The sequence below is a fragment of the Canis lupus genome, chromosome 20, assembly GCF_011100685.1.
Source record: "Canis lupus familiaris isolate Mischka breed German Shepherd chromosome 20, alternate assembly UU_Cfam_GSD_1.0, whole genome shotgun sequence".
Taxonomy (NCBI): domain Eukaryota; kingdom Metazoa; phylum Chordata; class Mammalia; order Carnivora; family Canidae; genus Canis; species Canis lupus.
This window is the reverse complement of record NC_049241.1, coordinates 40369013-40394125: the sequence shown is the minus strand read 5'-3', so window position 1 is coordinate 40394125 and position 25113 is coordinate 40369013. Positions and strand designations below refer to the sequence as shown.

The 25113-nt window shown below is 42.1% G+C and overlaps 1 protein-coding gene across 7 annotated transcripts in view; it reads left to right on the top strand.

The window, feature by feature from the left end:
• The window catches only part of IHO1 (interactor of HORMAD1 1), a 42606-nt gene extending 20380 nt beyond the window's left edge, over positions 1-22226 (top strand). For 6 of the 7 annotated variants that reach the window (XM_038566447.1, XM_038566446.1, XM_038566442.1 and 3 more), the window contains 4 exons: positions 10126-10174; positions 10393-10480; positions 19791-19894; positions 20239-22226. In XM_038566447.1, the coding sequence (XP_038422375.1) occupies positions 10126-10174; positions 10393-10480; positions 19791-19894; positions 20239-21381 (1384 nt within the window). In that variant the 3' untranslated portion in view covers positions 21382-22226. The remainder of the gene's footprint in view (positions 1-10125; positions 10175-10392; positions 10481-19790; positions 19895-20238) is intronic. The other variant, XM_038566449.1, reaches the window with a different exon arrangement.
• Positions 22227-25113: the final 2887 nt, after the last annotated feature.

The following is a 25113-nucleotide window of genomic DNA, read 5'->3' as shown; positions in this document are numbered from 1 at the left end:
GATATTGACTTATAGGCAAAAAAAAAATCATAATTTTAATACATTCTGGCAAAAATGAAACCCAACATTTTATTTTATATTATCATTTTTAAAGATTTTATTTGTTGGGCAGCCCGGGTGGCTCAGCGGTTTAGCGACGCCTTCAGCCCAGGGTGTGATCCTGGAGACCCGGGATCGAGTCCCACATCTGGCTCCCTGCATGGAGCCTGCTTCTCCCTCTGCCTGTGTCTCTGCCTCTCTCTGTACCTGTCTTTCATGAATAAATAAATAAAAAATTTTTTTAAATTTATTTATTTACTTTAGAGAGAGAAAGCATGAACGCAAGCAGGGGAAGGGGCAAAGGGAGAGACAGAGAATCTCAAGCAGACTCCGCTCTAAGTGTGGAACCCAATGTGGGGCTCCATCTCATGACTCTAGAAATCATGACCTGAGCCAAAATTAAGAGTTGGCAGCAGAACTACTGAACCCCAAAACCCAAGATTTTAGATTTTAGGTTTTTTTTTGTTTTGTTTTGTTTTTTTTTTTTTTGTCAATTAGTGCTTGTCAGAAATGTGGTAAGAATGGGATACCTGACTGGTTCAGTTGGTAGAGCTTGAAACTCTTGATTTCAAGGTCATGAGTTCAAGCCTCATGTGGAGCCTACTTTAAAAAAATGTAGGGGGCGCCTAGGTGGCTCAGTTGGTTAAGTGTCTGCCTTTGGCTCAGGTCATAGTCCCAGGGTCCTAGGATCTAGCCCGACTTCAGGCTCCCTGCTCAACAGGGAGTCTGCTTTTCCCTCTGGCCCTCCTCCCACTGATTCTCTCTCTCTCAAATAAATAAAATCCTTTAAAAAGTGTGGGAAGGAATGAGAAATTTTTATTTTTATTTTTTTATTTTTTAATTTTTTTTTTAAAGATTTATTTATTTATTCATTCAGAGAGAGCGTGATAGAGGCAGAGACACAGGCAGAGGGAGAAGCAGGCTCCATGCAGGAAGCCCGATGTGGGACTCGATCCTGAGTCTCCAGGATCACACCCCAGGCTGCAGGCGGCGCTAAACCGCTGCGCCACCGGGGCTGCCCGGAATGAGAAATTTTTAAATGAGAGAGAGAAAGCATATTGCTATAAATTTGGAAGCAAGAAAGTGCTAAGACGTAGTGCAGGGTTCAAACATAAGAGATACTATAAGACATAGATTTGCATATTGTGCTTTGAAAGTATATATTTTCCCAAACTATTTTTTTTTAAGATTTATTTTATTTATTCATGAGAGACACAGAGAGAAGCAGAGACATAGGCAGAGGGAGAAGCAGGCTCCCTGCAGGGAGCCTGATGTGGGACTCTATCCAGAAACTCTGGGATCATGACCTGAGCCGAAAGGCAGATGCTCAACCACTGAGCTTTCAGGTGTCCCTTTCCCAAACTTATAAGGAGTGTGTATGAGGGATAGAAATCTGAAAAGAAGCCTAATCAGTTAGTTCATATTGCATTTGTTATGACTCTTTTGGTAGTAAATAGAAACCTCAAAGTAGCTTTGACAAAACAGAATATATTAGCTCATTTAACCAACCTGGGAAGGACAGAGAATAAAATGAAATCAGTATCTTTTTCTGTGCTTCTCTCTCCATCTATAGTATTCTTTCCTATTAGAGACCAGCTTCCTACCAACACAGAGAGTCTCTTTTCCCTTACTTTGAATTTGAAAAATTCCAGTGGAAGGATATGGTAGGTTTGCTTAGGTCATAGGGATGAAAGGAGGTAGGTGTAATTGGAAGTCCTCACCAGAACCACTTTTTATTTTTTTAAGATTTTATGTATTTATTCATGAGAGACACAGAAAGAGAGGCAGAGACACAGGCAGAGGGAGGAGAGGCAGGCTCCATGCAAGAAGCCCCATGTGGGATTCGATCCCAGGAATTCAGGATGACGCCCTGAGCCAAAGGCAGACGCTCAACCACTGAGCCACCCAGGTGTCTCCGAACCACTTTTTGGTATAAGAAAGAAGCAGTTCCCCACTAGAGGAGGATTCTGGGTACACCAAACAATGCATGTCCATTACTCAGATTATTGGGGGGTTTTGTCCGTAATATTTTATTTTATTTTTTAAATTTTTATTTATTTATGATAGTCACACAGAGAGAGAGAGAGGCAGAGACACAGGCAGAGGGAGAAGCAGGCTCCATGCAGGAAGCCTGATGTGGGACTCAATCCCGGGTCTCCAGGATCACACCCCGGGCTGCAGGCGGCGCTAAACCGCTGCGCCACCGGGGCTGCCCACCATAGTGAAATTTATTTATACATTCACTAAACACTGTGCTAGGCCCAGTACTATAAATTTATCTTTGTAGTTCTCAGTCTGGTTAGGAAAACAGACATTTGATGGATAAATTATACAACTAGACTGGAGTTATTGATTGTAAATAATAGAAATAAGTTCATTTAAATGGAAAAGGAATTTATTAAAAAGATTCTTTTTTAAAGATTTTTATTTATTTATTTATTCATGAGAGACACAGAGAGAGAGGCAGAGACACAGGCAGAGGGAGAAGCAGGCTCTGTGCAGGGAGCCCGACATGGGACTCGATCCCAGGACTCCAGGATCACGCCTTGAGCCGAAGGCGGCACTAAACCCCTGAGCCACCCGGGATGCCCATTAAAAAGATTCTTGAATGAGTTCTGGTTCTGGGTATGAAAGAGTAAGCATACTCTATCCTATCTTTCCCACTGAATGCAATTTAAAAGCCCTGGACAGGGCAGCCCGGATGGCTCAGCGGTTTAGTGCTGCCTTCGGCCCAAAGCGGAATTCTGGAGTCCTGGGATCGAGTCCCACATCAGGCTCCCTGCACAGAGCCTGCTTCTCTCTCTGCCTGCGTCTCTGCCCCCTCCCCCTGTGTCTATCATAAATAAATAAATCTTTAAAAAAAAAAAAAAAAAAAGCCCTGGACACAGTGCATGTGTCATTTGAAGACTCTGAAAAAAGTAAATGGTAGCAATTGGGGAAGGAAACCTGAATTCAAAGTATGAAAGTTCTGGCTTAGAGTTTCCTGTGTTTTGTTTATTTCTAAGCAAAATTTAAGGTGATTGCTCTGCAACAATCACTGTTAAGAGAATGAAAAGATAAGCTACAGGGGTGCCTGAGTGGCTCAGTTGGTTAAGAGTCTGCCTTTAATTCAGGAGCTCAGGTCATGATCTCAGGGTCCTGGGATCTAGCCTCACATTGGGCTCCCTCCCTGCTCAGTAGGGAGTCTGCTTTTCCTTTCTCCTTAGCCCTGCCTCCTGCTCATGCTTTTTCAATCTCTTTCTCAAATTAAAAAAAAAAAAAAAATCTTAAAAAAAAAAGTTACAAAAAGGGAAAAATACTTGTAAACAACATTTTCAGCAAAGGACTTATATTCAGAATATAAAAAGAATTCTTAAAACTTAGTAAGTAATAAGCAACTCAATAAAAAAATGGTAAAAGATTTTAACAGATACTTCAAAAACAACATATGGATAACAACATATGGATAACCAGCAGGTACCTGGCCTGCTCAGTTGGAAGAGGATGTGACTCTTGATCTCAGGGTTGTGAGTCCAAGCCCCCCTTTGGATATAGAGATTACTTAAAAAAATAAACTTAAAAAATATATATGGATAACAAATGAGTACATGAAAATGCTCAATACAAAAATGCTCCTAATGATGCTCAACATCATTAGCCATTTTGGAAATACAAGTTGAAATCACAATGACATATTACTACATATCTATTAGCATGGCTAAACTTAAAATAAATAAAAGCTGACAATACCAAGTGCTGAGCAAGGATGTAGGGCAACTAGAGTTTGACAGTTTCTTGTAAGTAAACATAATTTATTATATGCCTCTGTAATTCTGCTCCTAGGCATTTACCCTGAATCAAGACTTATGTCTACACAGAAGCCTGTACAGTACTGTTTATAGCAGCTTTGTTCATAATTACCAAAAACTAGATACAACTTGAATATCCTTAAATAAATGAATGGATTAACAAACAATGTATGTCCATAAAACAGAACACTACTCAGCAATAAAAAAAAAAAATAATGAACTACTGATATACAATTACATGGGTGAATCTCAAAGACACTATGTTGAGTGAAAAATATCAGTTCAAAAGTTATATACTATATGACTCCATTTACATGGCATTCTGAGAAAGGCAAAACTATGGAGATGGCAAATATGTCACTGATTACCAGAGGTTAAGGAATGTAGGCTGGACTTCACTACAAAGGGACATCATGAAGGTGTTTTTTGTTTTTGTTTTTGTTTTGTTTGTTTGTTTGTTTTTATCTATGATAGTCACACACACAGAGAGAGAGAGAGGCAGAGACATAGGCAGAGGGAGAAGCAGGCTCCATGCACCGGGAGCCCGACGTGGGATTCGATCCCAGGTCTCCAGGATCGCGCCCTGGGCCAAAGGCAGGCGCCAAACCGCTGCGCCACCCAGGGATCCCCATGAAGGTGTTCTTTGGATACTACCCTTCTGATTGTAGTAATGGTTACATGAACCCTAAGTTTGTGTTAAAATTCAGAAATGTGTACATACACATGTACACAGTTAATTTCCTGTGTTAACTGAAAACATTTTTAAAGATTTTATTTGACAGTGTGAGAGCATAAGCAGCGGGAGCAGCAGAGGGAGAGGGAGAAGCAGGCTCCCTGCTGAGCAGGGGGTCTGATGCAAGGCTTAATCCCAGGATCCTGGGATCATGACCTGAGCTGAAGGCAGATGCTTAATTGACTGAGCCACCCAGGTGCCCCCTAACTTAAATTTTTTTAATCTTGGGGTGCCTGGGTGGCTCAGTCAGTTAGGTGTCTGCCTTTGACTTGGGTCATGATCCTGGGGTCCTGGGATAGAGCCCTGAGACAGGCTCCCTGCTCAGTGGGGAGCTTGCTTCTTTTCTTCTCTCCTTCCTGCTTGTGCTCTCCTATCTCTCTCTCTCTCTCTCTCAAATAAATAACTAGAATCTTTAAAAAGTTTTTTTAATGTTAAAAAGTTATTAAAAGATATTGAATAGGTGATGAGTATCAACTACAATTTGAAAAGAAAAAAATAAAATAAAAAAAAGATATTGGGTAGCTCATTTTATTAGGTAGGATTATGTTCAACTGCATATAACATATATACACTCATACATATAAGAAAAGCTTTAAAAAGATAGATGTTTTTCTTTAATGCAAAAATAATCCCAAAGTATGTGGTCTGGGACTAGAATGGTAGGTTCATGGTTCTGAAGGATGTGGTTCCTTCCAGCACTCTAGTCTCCCATCCCTAAAGTGTGACCCCTGTCCTCACAGTGCTTGGTGGCTGCTGGAGTTCTAGCTGTTGTTAGAGTTCCAGACACATGATGGATGAAGGAAAGAACAAAGGGTATCTTCCTTTCCCTTTAGGATTCTTCTTGGAAGTTGCATGCAACATTCCTTATACCTCACATTGGCTAGAATTTACTCACATGGTTGTACCTAACTTCAGGGGAATCTGGGAATGTCATCTATCTGGGTGGCAAGTGTATCCAGGGAGGAGAAAATCAGGATTCTGATTTCCAAGGAAGAAAATGATGCCTCTTTAAGTTTTTGCAACAGTCCTACAATTGCCAAGTACTACCCATTGTGAAGAATTCTCCAAACAAACCACAAAATTAGTCTAGTACAGATTCTCCTGCCTGCTACCCACTGCCCAGAGTGTAATAGACCTCTCCACACTGTAACCAGTGTAGGCCTGGATACTTTTACTATTCTCCTGGAGCTCTATCTTCCTTGTACTGGAGCAACAGCCACTAGAGAGAGAACTCACAGTCTTTTCCTCCTGACTCTTGGTCTGGCAAGTTATGTGTGAGGGAAGAGCCCAGGGTTCAGGAGAAGCTAAGAAGTAAGTAATAAGCAACTCACAATCAACCTGGCACAATCAACCTCTAGAAGAAGGAGGCTCTGCTTCCCTCCAAGATCCCAAACCTGAAGAACTAAAACAGAAAAGAGGATCAGATGCAAACCAGCCTAAAATAAAGACTCTGGACTTTCCACTCTTAAGTACAAAGTTACAAATGGTATTGTTGAGGTTGCATCCAAATGCTTTGGAAGCCCTGAGGACAGGCTCCCAGCTCTGACTGTGGGCATCAGGAAAGACTCCATCTAAAGGGGCACATCTAAACTGAGTGGGAGTTTTGGGCAAAGATCCTCCAGTCGGCCTCTTGAATCAGTTTACTCTGTGAACCACCATTAGCAATGTTTTATATAATGCTGCTCTATTTTTAAGTATTTTTTTTTAAATGTTTCCTATGGACTATTTTTCAATCTGTTTTTTATTTTTATTTTTTTTTAAGATTTTATTTTTTTTGAAAGACAGCATGAGCGGGGGAGGGGTAAAGGGAGAGGGAGAAGCAGAATTCCCACTGAGCAGGGAGCTTACTGCTGGCTGGATCCCATCAACCCAGGATGATGACCTGAGCTGAAGGCAGATGCTTAATCGATTGAGCCATCCAGGTGCTCTTCAATCTGCTTTTTATTTTTATTTTTTAAAGATTTTTATTTGTTTATTCATGAGAGACACAGAGAGAGAGGGAGGCAGAGACACAGGCAGAGAGGAAGCAAGCTCCACACAGGGAGCCCGATGCGGGAGTTGATCCCAGGTCTCCAGGATCATGCCCTGGGCTGAAGGCTGCGCTAAACTGCTGAGCCACCTGGGCTGCCCTAAATTGATTTTCAATCTTTAAATCCTCATCTAGATAGCCTAGAAAAATTATATACAGTATGATTACATTTTCCTAAATGTTAAAAATTACCTTTTTTCTTTCTTGCTGAGTTTTCAATGTAGGAATCACATCCCCAAATTCTGCAGCAAAACTTAAAAAGCCTCATTTTATTTTTTTTAAAAAAGATTTTATTTATTTGAGAAAGAGAGAGAGAGTGAGTGTGTGTGTGTCTGAGAGAGAAAGAGCCCAAGCAGGGGGAGCCCAATGTGGGACTTGATCACCAGGATGCTGGGGTCATGATCTGGGCTGAAGGCAGATATTTAACTGACTGAGCCATCCAGGTGCCACAGAAGCTCCTTATTTTATACCCAAACACATCCGAAATTCTTTCAGTGTCATTTTCTTCTCAGTCAGCCTTACTAATTCTGATCTGAACTTTGTACTCTCTTACTCTGCAGTGCAGTGTCATCCCGAGTCTTCACTTCACCATCATCCTAAGCATTCCTACCTCCTCTCTCCTGAGTTGGATTTTCTGTTACTTTGATCCTACATTCTTTTCTTTCTTACTGTACTCCTTGGACTTGGTGGAACATAAATTCCAGAAACTTAACAACATGTGCATGGCACCTAAACAATTTTTTGAGACCTTGCATATCTGACATTCTTTATTTTTCCCCTGACACTTGATTGCAAATAATTTAAGCTGGATATAGAATTCTAGATTGGAAACTTTTTTTCCCCAAAATTTCTAAAGCATTGTTCTCATTGCCATGTCACTTTTATGTTGCTTTTAAGAGATCTGATGGGGATCCCTGGGTGGCTCTGTGGTTTATCACCTGCCTTCAGCCCAGGACATGACCTGGAGTCCTGGGATCGAGTCCCATGTTGGGCTCCCTGCATGGGGCCTGCTTCTCCTTCTGCCTGTGTCTCTGACTCTCTCTCTCTCTCTTTCTGTCGCTATGAATAAATAAAATCTAAAAAAGAGAGAGAGAGAGAGAGAGATCTGATGCCATTCTAATTCCTGATCTGTGTACATTACGTTCTTTCTTTCTAGAAGTTTTTTTTTTAAGATTTTATTTATTTATTCATGAGAATACACAGAGAGGAGAGAGAGAGGCAGAGACACAGGCAGAGGGAGAAGCAGGCTCCATGCAGAGAGCCTGACGTGGGACTTGATCCCTGGTCTCCAGGATCACACTCTGGGCTGAAGGGGGCACTAAACCACGGAATCACCCTGGCAGCCCCCTTTCTAGAAGTTTTTAAGGCCTTCTCAATATCCATAAACTTGAAATTTTTCAGTAAATGTGCTCTGATACGGCATGTTATAATCTTTGGGCATTGAGGGGTTCCTTTGGACCTATATAAACTTATTTTTTTGGTTCTGGGAATTTTTCTTTTGTTATCTTTGAAAATCTCTCTATTTTTCTTCTTCTTTCTTCTGAATCTCTAGTTTTGGGTGTATGTTGGATCTCCTGCATTGATCCTCTTTATTTTTCCTATTGATCTATTTTCCATCTCTGTCTTTTGTTTTATTTTCTGTACTATTTCCTTACTATTCTACTTGTTTCTGCTATGTTTAATTTCTAGGTTACTTTCTTATTCTGTACATTTATAATTTAATAGTATTCTGTTCTTAATATCCTTAATTCATTAATTTTTTAAAAGATTTATTTATTTGAGAGAGAAAGAGCACATGAACACACGAGCAGGGGGGAAGGGCAGAGAGGGAGAGTGAGAAAAGTAGGCTCCCTGGTGAGCCTGAAACCTGGAACAGAGTCAGTCCCATGACCCTGAGATCATGGCCTGAGCTGAAATCAACTCAGATGCTCAATTGGCTGAGCCACCCAGGTGCTCCTAATTCATTAACTTTTTATTTTTAAAATTTTTATTGTTTTCAGGTAATGTCCCAATCTCTTTCATAAAAAGCATAAGGTTTGTAGACCCTAATAGTTTTATAAAATTCTCCTTTTAAAGTCAGTCTGGTGGGGCAGCCCCGGTGGCACAGCGGTTTAGCGCCGCCTGCAGCACAGGGTGTGATCCTGGAGACCCTGGATAGAGTCCCATGTCAGGCTCTCTGTATGATGCTTCTCACTCTGCCTGTGTCTCTGCCTCTCTCTCTCTCTGTCTCTGTGAATAAATAAATAAAAATCTTTAAAAAAAAAAAGTCAGTCTGGTGGAGCATCCAAAAGACTTGGTATGAAGAATAGTCCTATTAGGGTTCAAAAATTGATATCTGCATTTATATTGTGCAGATTGAAGAAACAAAATCTGTAAAAAAATTATTTTATGATAATCCATGTCTGAATCTTTTCGAAAATGGCATATTTATTTGAGGAATAATTGTGATAGTTTCCTTTTCATTAAAAAGTAATATTGCTGGGGCACCTGGGTGGTTCAGCTGGTCAAGTGTCTGACTCTTTGTTTTGGCTCATGTCTTGATCTCCCAGTCATTAGAGCAAGCTCCAGGGTGGATCTGCTTTGGATTTTTTTCCCCCTTTTCTCTACTTCCCCCCACTCCAATAAATAAGCAAGCAAGCAAGTAAATAAATAAATAAATAAAATCTTTGGGGGATCCCTGGATGGCGCAGCGGTTTGGCGCCTGCCTTTGGCCCAGGGCGCGATCCTGGAGACCCGGGATCGAATCCCACATCGGGCTCCAGGTGCATGGAGCCTGCTTCTCCCTCTGCCTATGTTTCTGCCTCTCTCTCTCTCTCTGTGACTATCATAAATAAATAAAAATTAAAAAAAAATAAATAAAATCTTTGGGGAAAAAAAGAAGGATGCCTGGGTGACTCAGTTGGTTAAGCCCTGGACTCTCAATTTAGGCTCAAGTCATGATCTCAGGGTCGTGAGATCAAGCCAGAGTCAGGCTCTGCCATCGGTGGGGAGTCTGGTGGAGATTCTCAGTCTCCCTCTCCCTCTGCCCCTCCTCTGTTCTCATTCTCAAAATAAATAAACTCTTTAAAAAATTAATATTACCCCAAAATTAATATTTATATTAATTTAAATGTAATAATATTGGATATAATAATATCCAATAATCGTCTCTACCCATTCTTACAGTCAAAGTAACAGTCATTAGACTAAGATGTTTCCAGGAATTTTTGACTAGCCATTGTTGCTACAAAAATGAAAGCTGATCTCTTTTACTGTAGTAGCCACTTGAGTTGCTAATATTTACTTTATTGAAGATACAAAGAGAGTAAACTTTAAAAAGAAAAAAATGTTTTTCCTTGGCAATGTTCACAACAAGTCTATGTTCTCATTTTTTGTTGCTGGACACTAAAATTTTTCAGGGGTGAGTGTCCAATCTAATCAAGCACTGTTTTGATGCTGCACCAAGTGGAAGCCTGCCATGTTTATGGAATCAATTCTGTTACATAATTTTTCAGTATTTTACAAAGATTTATTTTATTTTTTCTTGCTTATTCTAGTGAGACTCTATACAACTTCATTTCCCATATCAGAGAAAGCATTCACAGGGTAAGTATAGCTACATGTCAAGGAATTAGAACATTTTACATTTTAAGAAGTTTACTAATTACATTGACCTTAAATCATATAGGATAGCATGCTTTTTCTTTTCTTTTTTTTTTTTAGCATGTTTTAACTACCTTTTTAAAATTATTAAATGACAATATTACAAGTTAGTAAAATAAGGCAATAATCCGCGAATTCTTTCTTAATCTGGGATTTCTTAGTTGCAGACATCTGTGGAAAAATCTGAGGAACATCTCAGTTCAAGAAGCCAAACAATTTTGGATTGTTTGGAGACTGTGACTAAGACATGTGAGTATCTCGTATTTGAGGTTAGCAGCAGAGGGCACTGTGTGCAGTGAACTGAACTTTCTGACCCTAGCCACATTTCTGTCAGTGGTAAGGTTCCATAGTGTTTCAGATGAGAGAATGGGTACATTAAGGTTAGCCCTGAAGAGATGTGGAGCACACTGAACTCAGTGGTGGGACCCACCTAGGTGTGGGAGTGTTCCTGGTCCTTAGCTGCTCCCTGTGAAGCACTAATCCTCCACCTAGTAATCCCACTGCTGCCTCAGGATAGGTAGCTCTGCCAGATTTCTCATCTCACTGCCTAAAGTGAATCAGAAGCATCCCTGAATCCCTAATGAATTGCTGTCTGTATTGTCTATAAAGACATTGTTCTGTTAGGACTTAGAAATAAAGACTGCTCCCTTAAGAGTTAGAAATACTCCAGCCACCTAATCTTCTTCTTGATGCCTTGGTTTCAATGAGAGCTATTTTGTAGTGAATTACCTCTTTCTCCATTTCAGTTAGTGGTTTGTAAAGTCCCTTGCTCTACCAATTAGCAATTTATGTTTAAATAAAATCATGGTCCCAGCTCTTACTAAACAGAAGAGAGCCATAACACTGCTCTCCTTAGGCGGACACCTCTGTAGAACCAACAGCTTCTCAGCTAAATAGCAAGATGATGACTGCATCTGTACTTGTTTGCATTTGTCTGTGTGTTTATTTTTTTATTTTAAACAAATTGAAGTCAACTTATTTAAATGCCTTGGAATGGATTGCTCATGATTTACAAAAATTAATGCCTTTGTGTGGCTTAGAAATTAATCTCCATCTGTCTGCAAAAAAGCACTGCGCTGTCTGCTGGCTTCCAACCTGGGTATTCCACACATAGGGCAACTGTGCCTAATCTTTTTCGAAACCAGTTTTGGACACCTGGGACTATTACTCTCACAAGAAGTAGCAAGAGGGATCCCTGGGTGGCGCAGCGGTTTAGCGCCAGCCTTTGGCCCAGGGCGAGATCCTGGAGACCCGGGATCAAGTCCCACGTCGGGCTCCCGGTACATGGAGCCTGCTTCTCCCTCTGCCTATGTCTCTGCCTCTCTCTCTCTCTCTGTGACTATCATAAATAAATAAAAATTAAAATATATATATATATTTACAAGAAGTAGCAAGACAAAGAGCAGAAGCAAACCAGGAGTGTTTCCTTTGTGTAAGGTGATAGAATAACTCATTTATAAGTGCCCAAGGAAAGCACTCTTTTTTTTTTTAAGATTTTATTTATTTACTCATGAGAGACAGAGAGAGAGAAAGAGAGAGAATGGCAGAGACACAGGCAGAGGAGGGAGAAGCAGGCTCCGTGCAAGGAGCCGGACGTGGGACTCGATCCAGGGTCCCCAGGATCACGCCCTGGGCCGAAGGCGGCATTAAACTGCTGAGTCACACGGGCTGCCCACTTTTTGTTTTCTTCATTTAAAACTAGGTGAAGTACAAAAAGGAGGATTGCAGTATAGGTGTGACATTCTTAGCCCAGATTAGGGAATGGAAGTGCCCAAGCTCCCAATACAAGATCAAGACAGAGTGAGGACTAGAACTGGGTCTGGCTTATAGTAGGCATAGGGATCCTGATCCTTCATCCTGATGGTTCCTTTTTAGAGGGTAAGACTCAGGAGAAGGATCCACGTTGATAGGGCAAACAGTAACAGACACTGTGGCATCATATTAATTACAAAGCCAGATCATTCCTTTTTTAAAAAAATATGTATGTATGTATGTATGTATGTATGTATGTATGTATAGAGCTCAAGTGGCAGTGTGGGGGATGGGGCAGAGAGAAAGGGAGAGAGAATCTCCAGCAGATTTTGTGGTCAGTGCAGAACTTGATGCAGGGCTTGATTCCATCACCCTGAGATCATGACCTGAGGTAAAATCAAGAGTTGGATACTTAACCAACTGAGCCACCCAGGCACCCCTAGAAAGCCAGATCATTCTTGAAAATGGCATAAATAGGGATCCCTGGGTGGCGCAGCGGTTTGGCGCCTGCCTTTGGCCCAGGGCGTGATCCTGGAGACCCGGGATCGAATCCCACGTCGGGCTCCCGGTGCATGGAGCCTGCTTCTCCCTCTGCCTCTCTCTCTCTCTGTCTCTCTGTGTGACTATCATAAATAAATAAAAATTAAAAAAAAAAAAAAAGAAAATGGCATAAATAGTCTGTCCAAAGTCATTCCTTTTCTTGGTATGTAGTGATCAGGAAGTTAGTCATTGAAAGAGGAACCAAACAAATCCTCTATCTTCACATGGTCTGGCCCAATCTAGCTGGCCTGAAACACTGAATTTGTCAGCCAGTACATCCTGCAGCCTTCAATACGCATTTACTGTGGCTCATAAGGGAAAGGGAAAGATACTGTGTGAAAGTGCTCTCTTGTGCTACAATGTAATTGGTACCTTCACAGAAGGAGGTCATGAAATCTTTCCCTAGTCAGTCTGTTCAACCAGAGGGAACACTGGTTCCCTAAAGCCATTTAATCTAGCTCCTCTTGTTCTTCAGTTGAGGATTGAAGACTAGAATAATAGAATAAATTACCAAGGTCATCCACATCCTAATTTAAGTTTGGGTGGGCTAATTAGTAAAGAGCAGTAGCACCTAATAGGGATTGAAAAATATGATTGGGGCACCTGGGTGGCTCAGTGGTTGAGCATCTGCCTTTGGCTCAGGTCATGATCCTGGCGTCCTGGGACCGAGTCCCGTATCTCCCTCTGCCTATGTCTCTGCCTATCTTGGTGTCTCTCATGAGTAAATTAATAAAATCTTTAAAAAATATATGATCAATAGGAAAATAAAAAGGAGGGGCTGCTATTGAAAGTCAGAAAATAGAAGTGCTGGTGGCTCAGTCGGCTAAACATTCAACTCTTGATCTCAGGGTTAGGAGTTCAAGCTCTGCATTGGGCTGCATGCTGGGTGTGGAGCCTACTTTAAAAAATAAAGAAAGGGGGATCCCTGGGTGGCTCAGCGGTTTGGCGCCTGCCTTTGGCCTAGGGCGCCATCCTGGAGTCCCGGGATCGAGTCCCACGTCGGGCTCCTGGCACGGAGCCTGCCTCTCTCTCTCTATGTCTATCATAAATAAATAAATAAATCTTTAAAAAAAATAAATAAAAATAAAGAAAGAAAATCAGAAAATATCTTCTTTGGAAAATAGATAACTTTATACATAAAAATAAATTCCATATGAATCAATATAGTAAATGATTAAGTCATATAAAGAAGTATAAGAAAATAATGGGCAGACAGCCCCTGTGGCTCAGTGGTTTAGCACCGCCTTCAGCCCAAGGCGTGATCCTGGAGACTCGGGATTGAGTCCCATGTCGGGCTCCCTGCGTGGAGCCTGCTCCTCCCTCTGCCTGTGTCTCTGCCTCTCTCTCTGTGTCTTTCATGAATAAATAAAATCTTAAAAAAAAAAAAAAAGAAAAAGAAAACAATGGGCAACATTTTTATAATTTTGGAGTCAAGAAATGCTTTTCTAAGCAAGGCACATATAATCATCAAGAAGAATGAGGTCTAGGGCACCTGAATGGCTCAGTAGTCTAAGCATCTGACCAGCTCAGGTCATGATTTCAGAGTCCTGGGAACCAACTTTTGTATCAGGCTCTGAGCTCAGCAGAGTCTGCTTGTCCCTCTCACTCTGCTCCCCCTCCCACTCTCTCCTTCTCTCAAATAAATAAAATCTTAAATAAAAAAAAAGAAGAATGAGGTCTATCTTTATGAACCATGTTAAAATGGAAATATCTGTCCATCGTTAAATAATAACAGCAAGGTGCTGCTTGTGTGCACATAATTTACTACGGGGTACATTTTGTGGAGGAGTATGACCAGTCAGTGAAAATTAGAAAGGGCATCCTGAAGAAAATGGGAGATGCTTCTTATACATGGAGGCTCCCAGACCTTTCCTCAGGCTGTCATCAGCATGGCAAGGAGAGCAAAATTACAGAGTACATAAAAGGAAAACCACTGGCCATCAGTGGAAAAGTGTAGAATCTGAGCCTTGTCAAATCACAAAAATAGAAATGAATTAAAAAATCATCTTCAAAGAAAACAGAGATACTGTCCAGGATATGGAAATGGATTTTAAATGGCATTTTTACAAAATAGTTAAAAATACCTGATGTTTATTGCTAAAGCAAAAATGAAATGAGTCCTCTTCTAAATAACACCCATACACTTACACACACACACGATCTATAATCTATACATAGATGCGCACATGTACCAATGTATCAACACAAAATTCTAGGAACTGCTTGTAATGTTAAATTCCAGGAAGTGAACCAAGATTTGCATGGGAGCGAATCTGTCATTTTTCATTGCATATCTTTTTATACTGTTCTAGGTTTGAGTTATTTTCTTAAACTTTTTATTTTATTTTTTTTTATTTTTTATTTTTTTTAAATTTTTAATTTTATTTATTTATGATAGGCACACAGTGAGAGAGAGAGGCAGAGACACAGGCAGAGGGAGAAGCAGGCTCCATGCACTGGGAGCCCGACGTGGGATTCGATCCCGGGTCTCCAGGATCACGCCCTGGGCCAAAGGCAGGCGCCAAACCGCTGCGCCACCCAGGGATCCCTCTTAAACTTTTTAAAAGAAAAAAAAAGGGATAGATTTTGAGCTTGATATAAAAGCTCCTGTGAGGGGATCCCTGGTTTGGCACCTGCCTTTGGCCCAGGGCCTGATCCTGGAGACCCAGGATTGAGTCCCGCATTGGGCTCCCGGCATGGAGCCTGCTTCTCCCTCTGCCTGTGTGTCTCTGCCTCTGCCTCTGCCTCTGTCTCTCTCTCTCTCTCTCTCTCTCTCTCTGTGTCTATCATGAATAAATAAATAAATCTTTTTAAAAAAATGCTCCTGTGAAAGTAAAGATCCCAAACATATGTTTCCAAGGGGACAAGGAAAGCCTTTGTGGGACCACAGATAGATGCTTTCTGAGTACTCACTCTGAAACTGAACACTTTGCTTGCCTTCTTCATTCTCTGCTTTTGTGGTTGGTAATGTTCACTGTTGCTAAGAAACATTGCTATTTAGGAATTCATCTAGGATAGGATAATTACATTTGCTTTCTACTACAAATATCCACAAGGATGTCTGGAAAAATATTTGACTAAGTTTAGGAATAGGAATCTAGTACTTGAAACATAAGTAAACAGCCTTTTTCTAATTGGTTGACATATGGAATTTAACTTTGTATTGGGTAATAGGAGAAAATTTGCCTTCTAGAAAATTCTTTTTTTATTGTGGTAAAATAAACATAACATGAAATTTACCATTTCTTATTGCTATTTTTGCAAGACTACACTGGCTTGTCTGTTTATAGTCATACCAGGCTCTTTCTTGCCTCAGAACTTTACACTTGCTGTCCTCTTTTTTCTCAATAACCTTCCCCTAATCTTTGCAGGGCTAGCTCCTTTTAATCCTTCTGGTTTCACCTTAAATGTCTTTTTTTTTTTTTTTTTTTTTTAGATTTTATTTATTTATTCATGAGAGACACACAGAGAGAGGCAGAGACATAGGCAGAGGGAGATACGGGACTCAATCCTAGGACCCGAGGATCATGACCTGAGCTGAAGGCAGATGCTCAACCACTGAGCCACCCAGGTGTCCCTCACCTTAAATGTCTTCATCTCCAATGAGCTTATCTGAAATAGGTGCCCCCACTCTGTTATTTTTATTATAATCCCTATCATAGCACTTAGTACAATTTTCATTTATTTATGTACATGTTTATTTATTTTTTTCCTTTCAAAGCTGCAAAAATTCATGTATGTAGTACACAGTTTTGTTCAAGATTGTTTCCATATTCCTAGCACAGTTCTCTGATAATTCTTAGATTAAACTGTAAATCTCCAAATAATACATTCAAACACATCAGGAATTCTGTTTCCTTTTCTAATTAGAGATGTCCTGCCTGGAGCTCCATCTTCTAGCTCTAACCCCGGGCAGATAACTCCTGAGGTCCCAGGCTTAGGACTTCTCTTCATTGTCATTCTAAGGATCCTCTGTTTTTCATCCCCAGTCTTGGATCCCTTTGTCTCCTGGACTTTAGTTTATACTTGTGTTTCGTCATACACATCTTCCAGTAGCTTTCTGAGAAAGAGTGTATGAGAGCTAACTTTTTTATACACTGCATGTTTGAAAATGTTTTCTATCTCCACATCGGTCTAGAATCCTAGTGGGAAATGCTTTGTCCTCAGAATTTCTAAGGGATGGCTCCATTGTCTTCTAGTTTTAGTTTGGTTAATGAGATGTTTGATGCCATTTTGCTTCTAGATTCTGTATGTTGTCTGGGTACTCCTGACTTTCCCTTTATAGAGATTTTTGAGCCTCATGTTTTCCTTTGATATTCTGAGAACCAACTGGAAAAGTGCCACAAAATGTAAGATAATTTAGTAAGGTGGCAGAAATTAACAAAAATGTAATGGGAAAAAAAGATGCCATTTATAAATCTAACATAGAAGATAGAAGATAAACCACCCAGGAATTAATTTAACAATGATACATAACTCACTCATCTTTTTTTTTTTTTTAATGTTTTCTGGGTTTTATGTCTTGTTTAGAAATGCCTTTCCTTACAAAGTTACAATTTCCCCCATGTTTCCTTCTTACTTTATGGTTTACTTATAGTAAAATTGTTAATCTATCTAGAATTTATGTTAATATATGAAATCTGAAATGTAAGACTCCTTTTAGGAGGGGGATTATGTTTTATTTTGGTTTTTAAATATTTTATTTATTTATTCATGAGAGAGAGGCAGAGAGACATAGGCAGAGGGAGAAGCAGGCTCCATGCAGGGAGCCTGACGTGGGACTCGATCCTAGGACCCTGGAATCATGACCTGAACCAAAGGCAGACACTCAACCACTGAGCCATCCAAGTGCCCTTATGTTTTATTTTAAAGAGAAACGCTGAGATAAATCACTTGAACTTTATCAGATAGCATATGCTAAATTTCTGCCCTTAGCTAATAGGAGAAGACAAAACCAACAGAATAGTTAGAATACGGGGAACTAACCGAAGCACCTATCAGACTGAGGCAAGTTTTCAAGTAAGACTAAGTTTGAGATTATTATCCTGTCTTTTCAAGCACCAGACGTCACTCTGGTTTTCCTTCCATTTATTGTGAAGAGCTAAACACTCTCTTGTTGCCAAATTGTTTTTTACCCACCTAAAATGAAAAAATTTTGTTGGGCAGCCCAGGTGGCTCAGCAAGTTAGTGCCACCTTCAGCCCAGGGCGTGATCCTGGAGTCCTGGGATCGAGTCCCACGTCTGGCTCCCTGCATGGAGCCTGCTTCTCCCTCTGCTTGTGTCTCTGCCTCTCTCTATGTGTGTGTATGTGTCTCATGAATAAATAAAAATAAAATCTTTAAAAAATTTTGTCAAGAATCTTGAAACACCCTTTCAGTTATGAGAAGATAAAAGGAATATCTGGTGTGTTATTCCTGATTATCTGTAAATTATACTTGTTATGCATTTAAGATGTATGTGAACTTATAAAATTTTTTTTTTTTAATTTATTTATGATAGTTACACAGAGAGAAAGAGAGAGAGAGGCAGAGACATAGGCAGAGGGAGAAGCAGGCTCCATGCACCGGGAGCCCGACGTGGGATTCGATCCCGGGTCTCCAGGATCGCGCCCTGGGCCAAAGGCAGGCGCTAAACCGCTGCGCCACCCAGGGATCCCTGTATGTGAACTTATAATAGCTTATAGCATATAGCAGATACTCATCAACTATTTGCTAAATAAATGTAAGAGCATCTTCACATGGCCTGCCATTTAACAACAGGATGGCAATGATTGATTGCAACACAATGTGTTAGTGTGTGTGTGTGTGTGTGTGTATAAAATATCTCTATGCCAAAGAGAGGAAGCAGTATCAGTCCTGAGTGGTTAGCAAGTCAGTCAAGTCACCAAGTTCATTACAGCCCAAGTGTAAATAGAGGATAAATAAATGGTGGGTGATAAGTGATAATAGAGCACACACGTCGTGCCAATACCAGAGAAAAGGAGCCCCCTAGCCTGCCAGGAAATGGCATTTTTCAAAGGAGGTGATTGCTGAGAGCAGAAGGAAGAAAAGAAATTAGTTGCACTGAGGGGCACCTGAGTGGCTCAGTAGGTTAAGCGTCTGCCTTAGGTTCAGGTCATGATCCTGGAGTGCTGGGATCGAGCCCCACATCAGGTTACCAGCTCAGAGTCTGCTTCTCCCTCTACCATTCCCACTCATGCTCTCTCTCTCAAATAAAATCTTTAACAAAAAATGAATTGATTGCACAGAGGTAGTGGTTGAAGGGAATGGGTAGAGTTGACCGGGATAGAAGTATAAATACTCCAAGCCAAGGGAACAGCATGTACAAGGCCAATGGTGAGAGAGATTGCATAGAAAACAGACCTCGGGATGCCTGGGTGGCTCAGCGGTTGAGCATCTGCCTTCAGCCCAGGGCGTGATCCTGGAGACCCAGGATCGAATCCCACATCAGGCTCCCTGCATGGAGCCTGCTTCTCCCTCTGCCTATGTCTCTGCCTGCCTCTTTCTGTGTCTCTCATAAATAAATAAATAAAATCTTAAAAAAAAAAAAAAAAAAAAAAAAAAAAAAAAGAAAACAGACCTCAGAGCAGCCCGGGTGGCTCACCGGTTTAGCGCTGCCTTCAGCCCAGGGTGTGATCCGGGGATCGATTCCCAGGTCAGGCTCCCTGCCTGGAGCCTGCTTCTCCCTCTGCCTGTTTCTGCCTCTCTCTCTGTCTCTCATGAATAAATAAATAAAATCTTTAAAAAAAAAAAAGAAAGAAAGAAAGACCTCAGAGATGTGGAGCTGGATAGAGAGGGTAAGGGGAAAGTGAGCCTGGGTCTTCATGGCCAATGTAAAGATTTGGACTTCATCCAATGGCCAGCGGGGTGCTATTGAAAGTTACAGTGCAGGTTTCAGAGGAGGTATAATTACATCTACATTCTGAAGAGATCACTCTGATGACAGGACCAAGAATGTAAGCCAAGGAAAAAGTTCGTGCCGTCATCTAGGAAGCAGGTTTCAGAGTCCCCAGGAGGCTAATGAGACTGAGTCTGCCTTGGCTAGAATATTCTCAGGGAGGATGGAAAGAAGAGACAGTGGAGGAATCGTCCTACTGTGGCTTCCTCTCCTCACCAAGGTTGATCTGGGCAGAGAATCCTGGACATTAGCAGAGCAGGCTCAAGTGGCCCATGCCAGATTTCAGCTCTTCCCTCTTCATCATTATGGTATGGGCAGGGTGGGGCATGCCATAGTCTTCATGAAGTAATTGTCATTTTTCTGTATTTAGTGCAGGAGACTGTACAGGCCCATAGTGATCTGGTGTTGGAAACAGTGCATGACAAAGGAAACATGGAGCAGGTCATCTCTGAGATACAGAAGAGATTTGAAGCTGTAAGTGTGGTTCCCAACCTCTATCCTCAAGTATGTTTTTAGCTTTGTCACTAAGACCCAGAGAGACACCTTTAAAGTTGCAATTTTTTTTTTTAGCCAAGAATAGGAGCCAGATAGGTCCCTTGGTAATGGACCAGGGTAGAGGCTAACTTCCTCCTCCAAGGTTCCCTGGCATTATGTGGACCCAAGGGGCTCTGCTCCAGAATGTTGCCATCCTTCCTCTGTAAAGCACCCAGCAAGGGACAAGCTTTGGTTCTGCTAGCACATCCTTTGGTTAGTTTGCACATTTCATTGTGCGTTCTGAGTTGCAGGGTCCCTAACTCTTTTCTCACGTCTTTCCCTAGAGACAAGCAGAATTTATAGAAATGAAATCTGACCTGAAGCACCTTGAAGTTTTAGTTGCCCAGCAGAGTAAGGACTTCCAGCAGCTGTGTGAGCAGCTAGGCCAGCTGAATGTGGCCAGTGTCCTAGCAGAGCTGAAGACATTGATTTCAGTCCCTTGGGTACCGGGGCATGTGAAAGACAGTACTTCCCAGACCTCACCACCTCTGGCCCAGAGTCTCAATTTCACCAGGCACGACAGATATGCTTCTGAAGAACCAGTTATGTGGCAGGCTCAGGCCCTCCCTGGTATATGGAATCTGAATATGGGCTCCCCGCAGCCTGTAGAGTTTCGTGTCCAAAGTGAGGGAGCAAAAAGTGATACTCTCCAAGAAGAGACTGCACTGATGGCAGCTGGAACCAGCAAAAGAAACAGGCAAGGAAAGGACAAGGCAGTGCAGACCAACTGCGAGAACCGGACTCTGACTAAAACCAGTTCTGAGTACCATGGCTCTGGTTTCCCAGGCTGCAAAGTTCCTGGTGATAGGGACTGGGTTTCCCAAAGAGCCTCAAGGCTTATACCCCTGGACTTAAACAACTTTGAAACCTGCATTAAGAACACCTGCCAAAAATGTCAAGGTGTGTTTCCGTGTGACCCTTGTGAACAAAAGTTGAGGGCTGCACAGAAACGCAAAACTGTGGAAAGAGGGGGGAAAGGCAAGAAACAGCAGCCCAGGAAATCCCACAGAGGCAGGCTCCTAGCCAGGAAACAAGAACAAACCCCTAGCAGAAACTGTGCTGTCACTTCTAAATATCCTCAGCCTCCAGTTTCTGGCCCACAAAGGTCCCCCCTGGAGCAGCAGGAGCCCCTTGCTCAGCCACTGCATTTGTGGGACCCCAGGAGCCCCACAAAGCTAGTCAGCCCTGTTCTGGCAGGAACAGTCATGCCCGGTAAGACAATGAGAGCAGCGCAAAGGAGTATCTTACAGCTCAGTGGGTGTTCTTCCCTAGACAACAGCCTGCTCTCTAACAGTTTCCACGGGGACCACCATATGAGTTGGTTCAGTGACCTCAACCTTGGAAGTTCAGAGCGCCCTCTGAGCAAGGAGCCAGGGAAGAATATGCTCTACGATCTGGGTTTTGATAGCAGTGATGATGGCTTCTGACCAGCCCACATAATGACTTCAGTTGATAGTTTATTGGTCTCAGCTGGAAAGACAAATTATAGCACACTGGGGCTGGCTAGTGGCAGAAAGTCCCTGGAGCCTGACAAGCCCTCAGGCTCAGAGGCCCTGCTGGGGGGAGGGGGGGTCAGTGCAGGATGGGTGCAAGGCCAGGGGAGCAAATCTGGCATTCTAGATACCAGCTGCTACCCATGGCAAGTTTAAGAGATAAGTGCATCCTTATTTATTGAAATGAAGTGTGTGAAGACAGTGGTGATGAGCTGGAGCAGCAGCCTGGGTGTAGGGCATCAGGTGGAAGGTGCTGTTTTTGATGAAAGGAGGGCTGTCTATTGAGTGGCAGAAGGGCTCTCACAGAACTGTTGCTGTGGCAGCATGACTCCCAAACACAACATTTTTGGTCTTCACAGTACTTCCTACATGTAAGTGATACCTTTCCAGGCCTCAGTATATTTTTATTATGATTTTTATTCAGTTTTACTGTCAGAGTGCTTGCATTTTTTGATCAGTGGAAGTATTACAGGATACACTAAGTCTACCTTATTGTGAACAGAGAAATAGAGAATGTTAAGCTGCCAATGAAAAAGAGGTGACATGGACCCAGCAGATGCCCAGAGTGGCGCTGTCTACAAGCTGCACAATTCTGCCCTTCTTCCTGTTTTTCCCCATCCTATTTTCAATCACTCTTCAAGCTAATGAGAGCATCTAAGGGTCCAGTAATATTTCTGGAGAGCAATGGGCTTATTATGAGACTTTGGCTTTCTATCTTGCAGTTTTGAGTTTTTGTTATATATTTCTTTTGTAACAAAAAATAAAATATATGAAACATTTAAAAGCATATTTTTTGGGGGGTGCCTGGGTGGCTCAGGCATCCGACTCTTGATTTCAGCTCAGGTCATGATCTCAGGATCCTGGGATCAAGCTCTGCATGTAGCTCTGCACTGAGTGTAGAGCCTGCTTAAGATTCTCTCTTCTCAAAAGAAAAAAAGATTCTCTCTTCTCCCTTTGCCCCTCCCCTCACTCATGCTTGTGTGCTCTCTTAAAACAAAACAAAACAAAACAAAACAAAAAACACACAGACAACCCAAAAAACTTAAAAGCATATTTTTTCATTAAATTTATTGATCTCCCATCAACTTAATTAAGAAAATCAAATAGAGGGATGCCTGGGTGGCTCATTGGTTGAGCATCTGCCTTCAGCTCAGGGCCTGATCCTGGGGTCCGGGAAGCGAGTCCCTCATCGGGCTCCCATACAGGGAGCCTGCTTCTCCCTCTGCCCATGTCTCTGCCTCTCTCTCTGTGTCTCTCATGAATAAATAGTTTTAAAAAGGTCAAATAGATAAGATACATACCTTCTTTTTATTCCATAGGCTCCTCCCAAGATGATTATGAATAAACAACACCCTACTCAGACTGAATTCTCTTCCTGTATTGTTTTAAAGTAAAAATCCTCACTGGATGGATGGCTTCCAGAATCTGCCCATTTTCTTTTTTTCTTTTCTTTTTTTATATATTCTTTATTTAAATTCAATTTAGGGGCAGCCCTGGTGGCACAGTGGTTTGGCGCCACCTGCAGCCGGGGGTGTGATCCTGGAGACCTGGGATCGAGTCCCACGTCAGGCTCCCTGCATGGAGCCTGCTTCTCCCTCTGCCTGTGTCTCTGCCTCTTTCTCTCTGTGTCTATGAATAAAATCTTTTAAAAAATTCAATTTAGGTAACATATACTGTATTATTATTTTCAGGGGTGAAATTCAGTGACTCATCAGTTGCATAAATACCCGGTACTCATTATATCCTGTGGCCTCCTCAATGTCCATCACCCAATTATCCCATCCCCCCACCTCCTCCCTTCCAGCGACATTCAGTTTGGTTCCTAGAGTTAAGTGTCTTATGGCTTGTCTCTCTCTCTGGTCTCCTCTTATTTTTCCTTCCCTTCCCCTATGACATCTGTTTTGTTTCTTAAATTCTTTTTTTTTTTTTTTTTTTTTATTTATGATAGTCACAGAGAGAGAGAGAGAGAGAGAGGCAGAGACACAGGCAGAGGGAGAAGCAGGCTCCATGCACTGGGAGCCTGATGTGGGATTCGATCCCGGGTCTCCAGGATCGCGCCCTGGGCCAAAGGCAAGCGCCAAACCGCTGCGCCACCCAGGGATCCCTTGTTTCTTAAATTCTATATGTGAGTGAGATCATATGATATCTTTCCCTGACTGACTTATTGTGCTTAACATAATACCCCCTAGTTCCATCCATGTTGTTGCCCATTTTCAAGGCAGTACAGTAAATGACGATGGGGCCTCTGAGTGGACCATTATAGAAAGCAATGGTTCTTGATCTTTACTTATTTTTTTAATATATTTTTTTCAATTTTTATTTATTTATGATAGTCACAGAGAGAGAGAGAGAGAGAGGCAGAGACATAGGCCGAGGGAGAAGCAGGCTCCATGCACCGGGAGCCCGATGTGGGATTCGATCCTGGGTCTCCAGGATCGCGCCCTGGGCCAAAAGGCAGGCGCCAAACCGCTGCGCCACCCAGGGATCCCGATCTTTACTTATTTTTACATTCTTTATTTTCAAGGGTGTGTATCCCACAAAAGTCTGAGTTTAATTGTCCTTCGACACCTTTGCAGGGATACTGGGCACCAGCCTAAGCTGCTCTGACCCCCGTTTCCAGACCAAGGGCCTCCTGTGGCCTGTAGCTGGGAGCCACAGGCAACGGCAGCAGCCCTTTCCAAGGCCAAGTTACAGACTTGGCCTCAGCCTCAGGCTTCCCTGGCTTTTCTCCCTGTGAGCCTCACTGGATGTGTTTACCCTGCCCTCTGCCAACTTCTACTTGCCCTCCCTACTGGTTTTGTCTCCTTGTGCAAGGAGGCATGGGAAGAAGGGGTCCAGCTAAGCCATGGGTTCCTTCTAGCCCTTCTCACACTGACTACAGGTGGCTGTTGAGTGGTTAGCATGAGACTTGAGGACCACAGGGGTTTGTATCTGGAAATATCTTATTACTCTAAGTTGAAAAGTTTAATAATTTTAACTCAAAGTTGAGACCCTGTTGAGAGAACTCCATTAATATTTATGACTGCGGCCTTCTCATCGAAGGTTCTGTCCAGTTTTGAAATGCCAAAGCAGAACCCTCTGTTCTGATTCTGCTGTTATGAAATCCTGTATTTCTTCAGAAGTATTTCTTTTTGTGTTATGAAGTCAAAGATCAGAGTGACTCAGTGTTCCATGAGCTGGATGTTTTTGTAGAATGAGCAGTAAATTTATCTCCTAACAAGGCTGGGTTAATTAAAATTACACTGCCTGTCTCTGGTAATCATCAAGAAAGGATATTCTGTTTCTTATTTTATTCCTAAGACTTTTTTTTTTGAAACTACTGAGTACTTGCCAGATTTGGTGAGCGTGACATAGCTCAGGCACATTCCCAGAGCACACAACGTTTTTGACTGTCTGGATGCTGACAGAGATGTGGCCACACAGGGGCAGATGTCGGGGGCGGGGGTGGTAGGGGGCAAGTGTCTGTGGACCTAAGGCCCAGAGAGCCACCTAGGGGCTCCTCTGCCTGTTCATGACCCCAGCTACATTGGAGGAGGGGAATAAAGCCAACCACAGCACCTAACTGTCTTGACATTCAAGTGTCAATTTAAATGTCACCTACAGAAAGGCCTTTTGTGACCTCTTCTATAGGAGCTTGCCCTATTCACTGCCCATGCCCTTACCCTG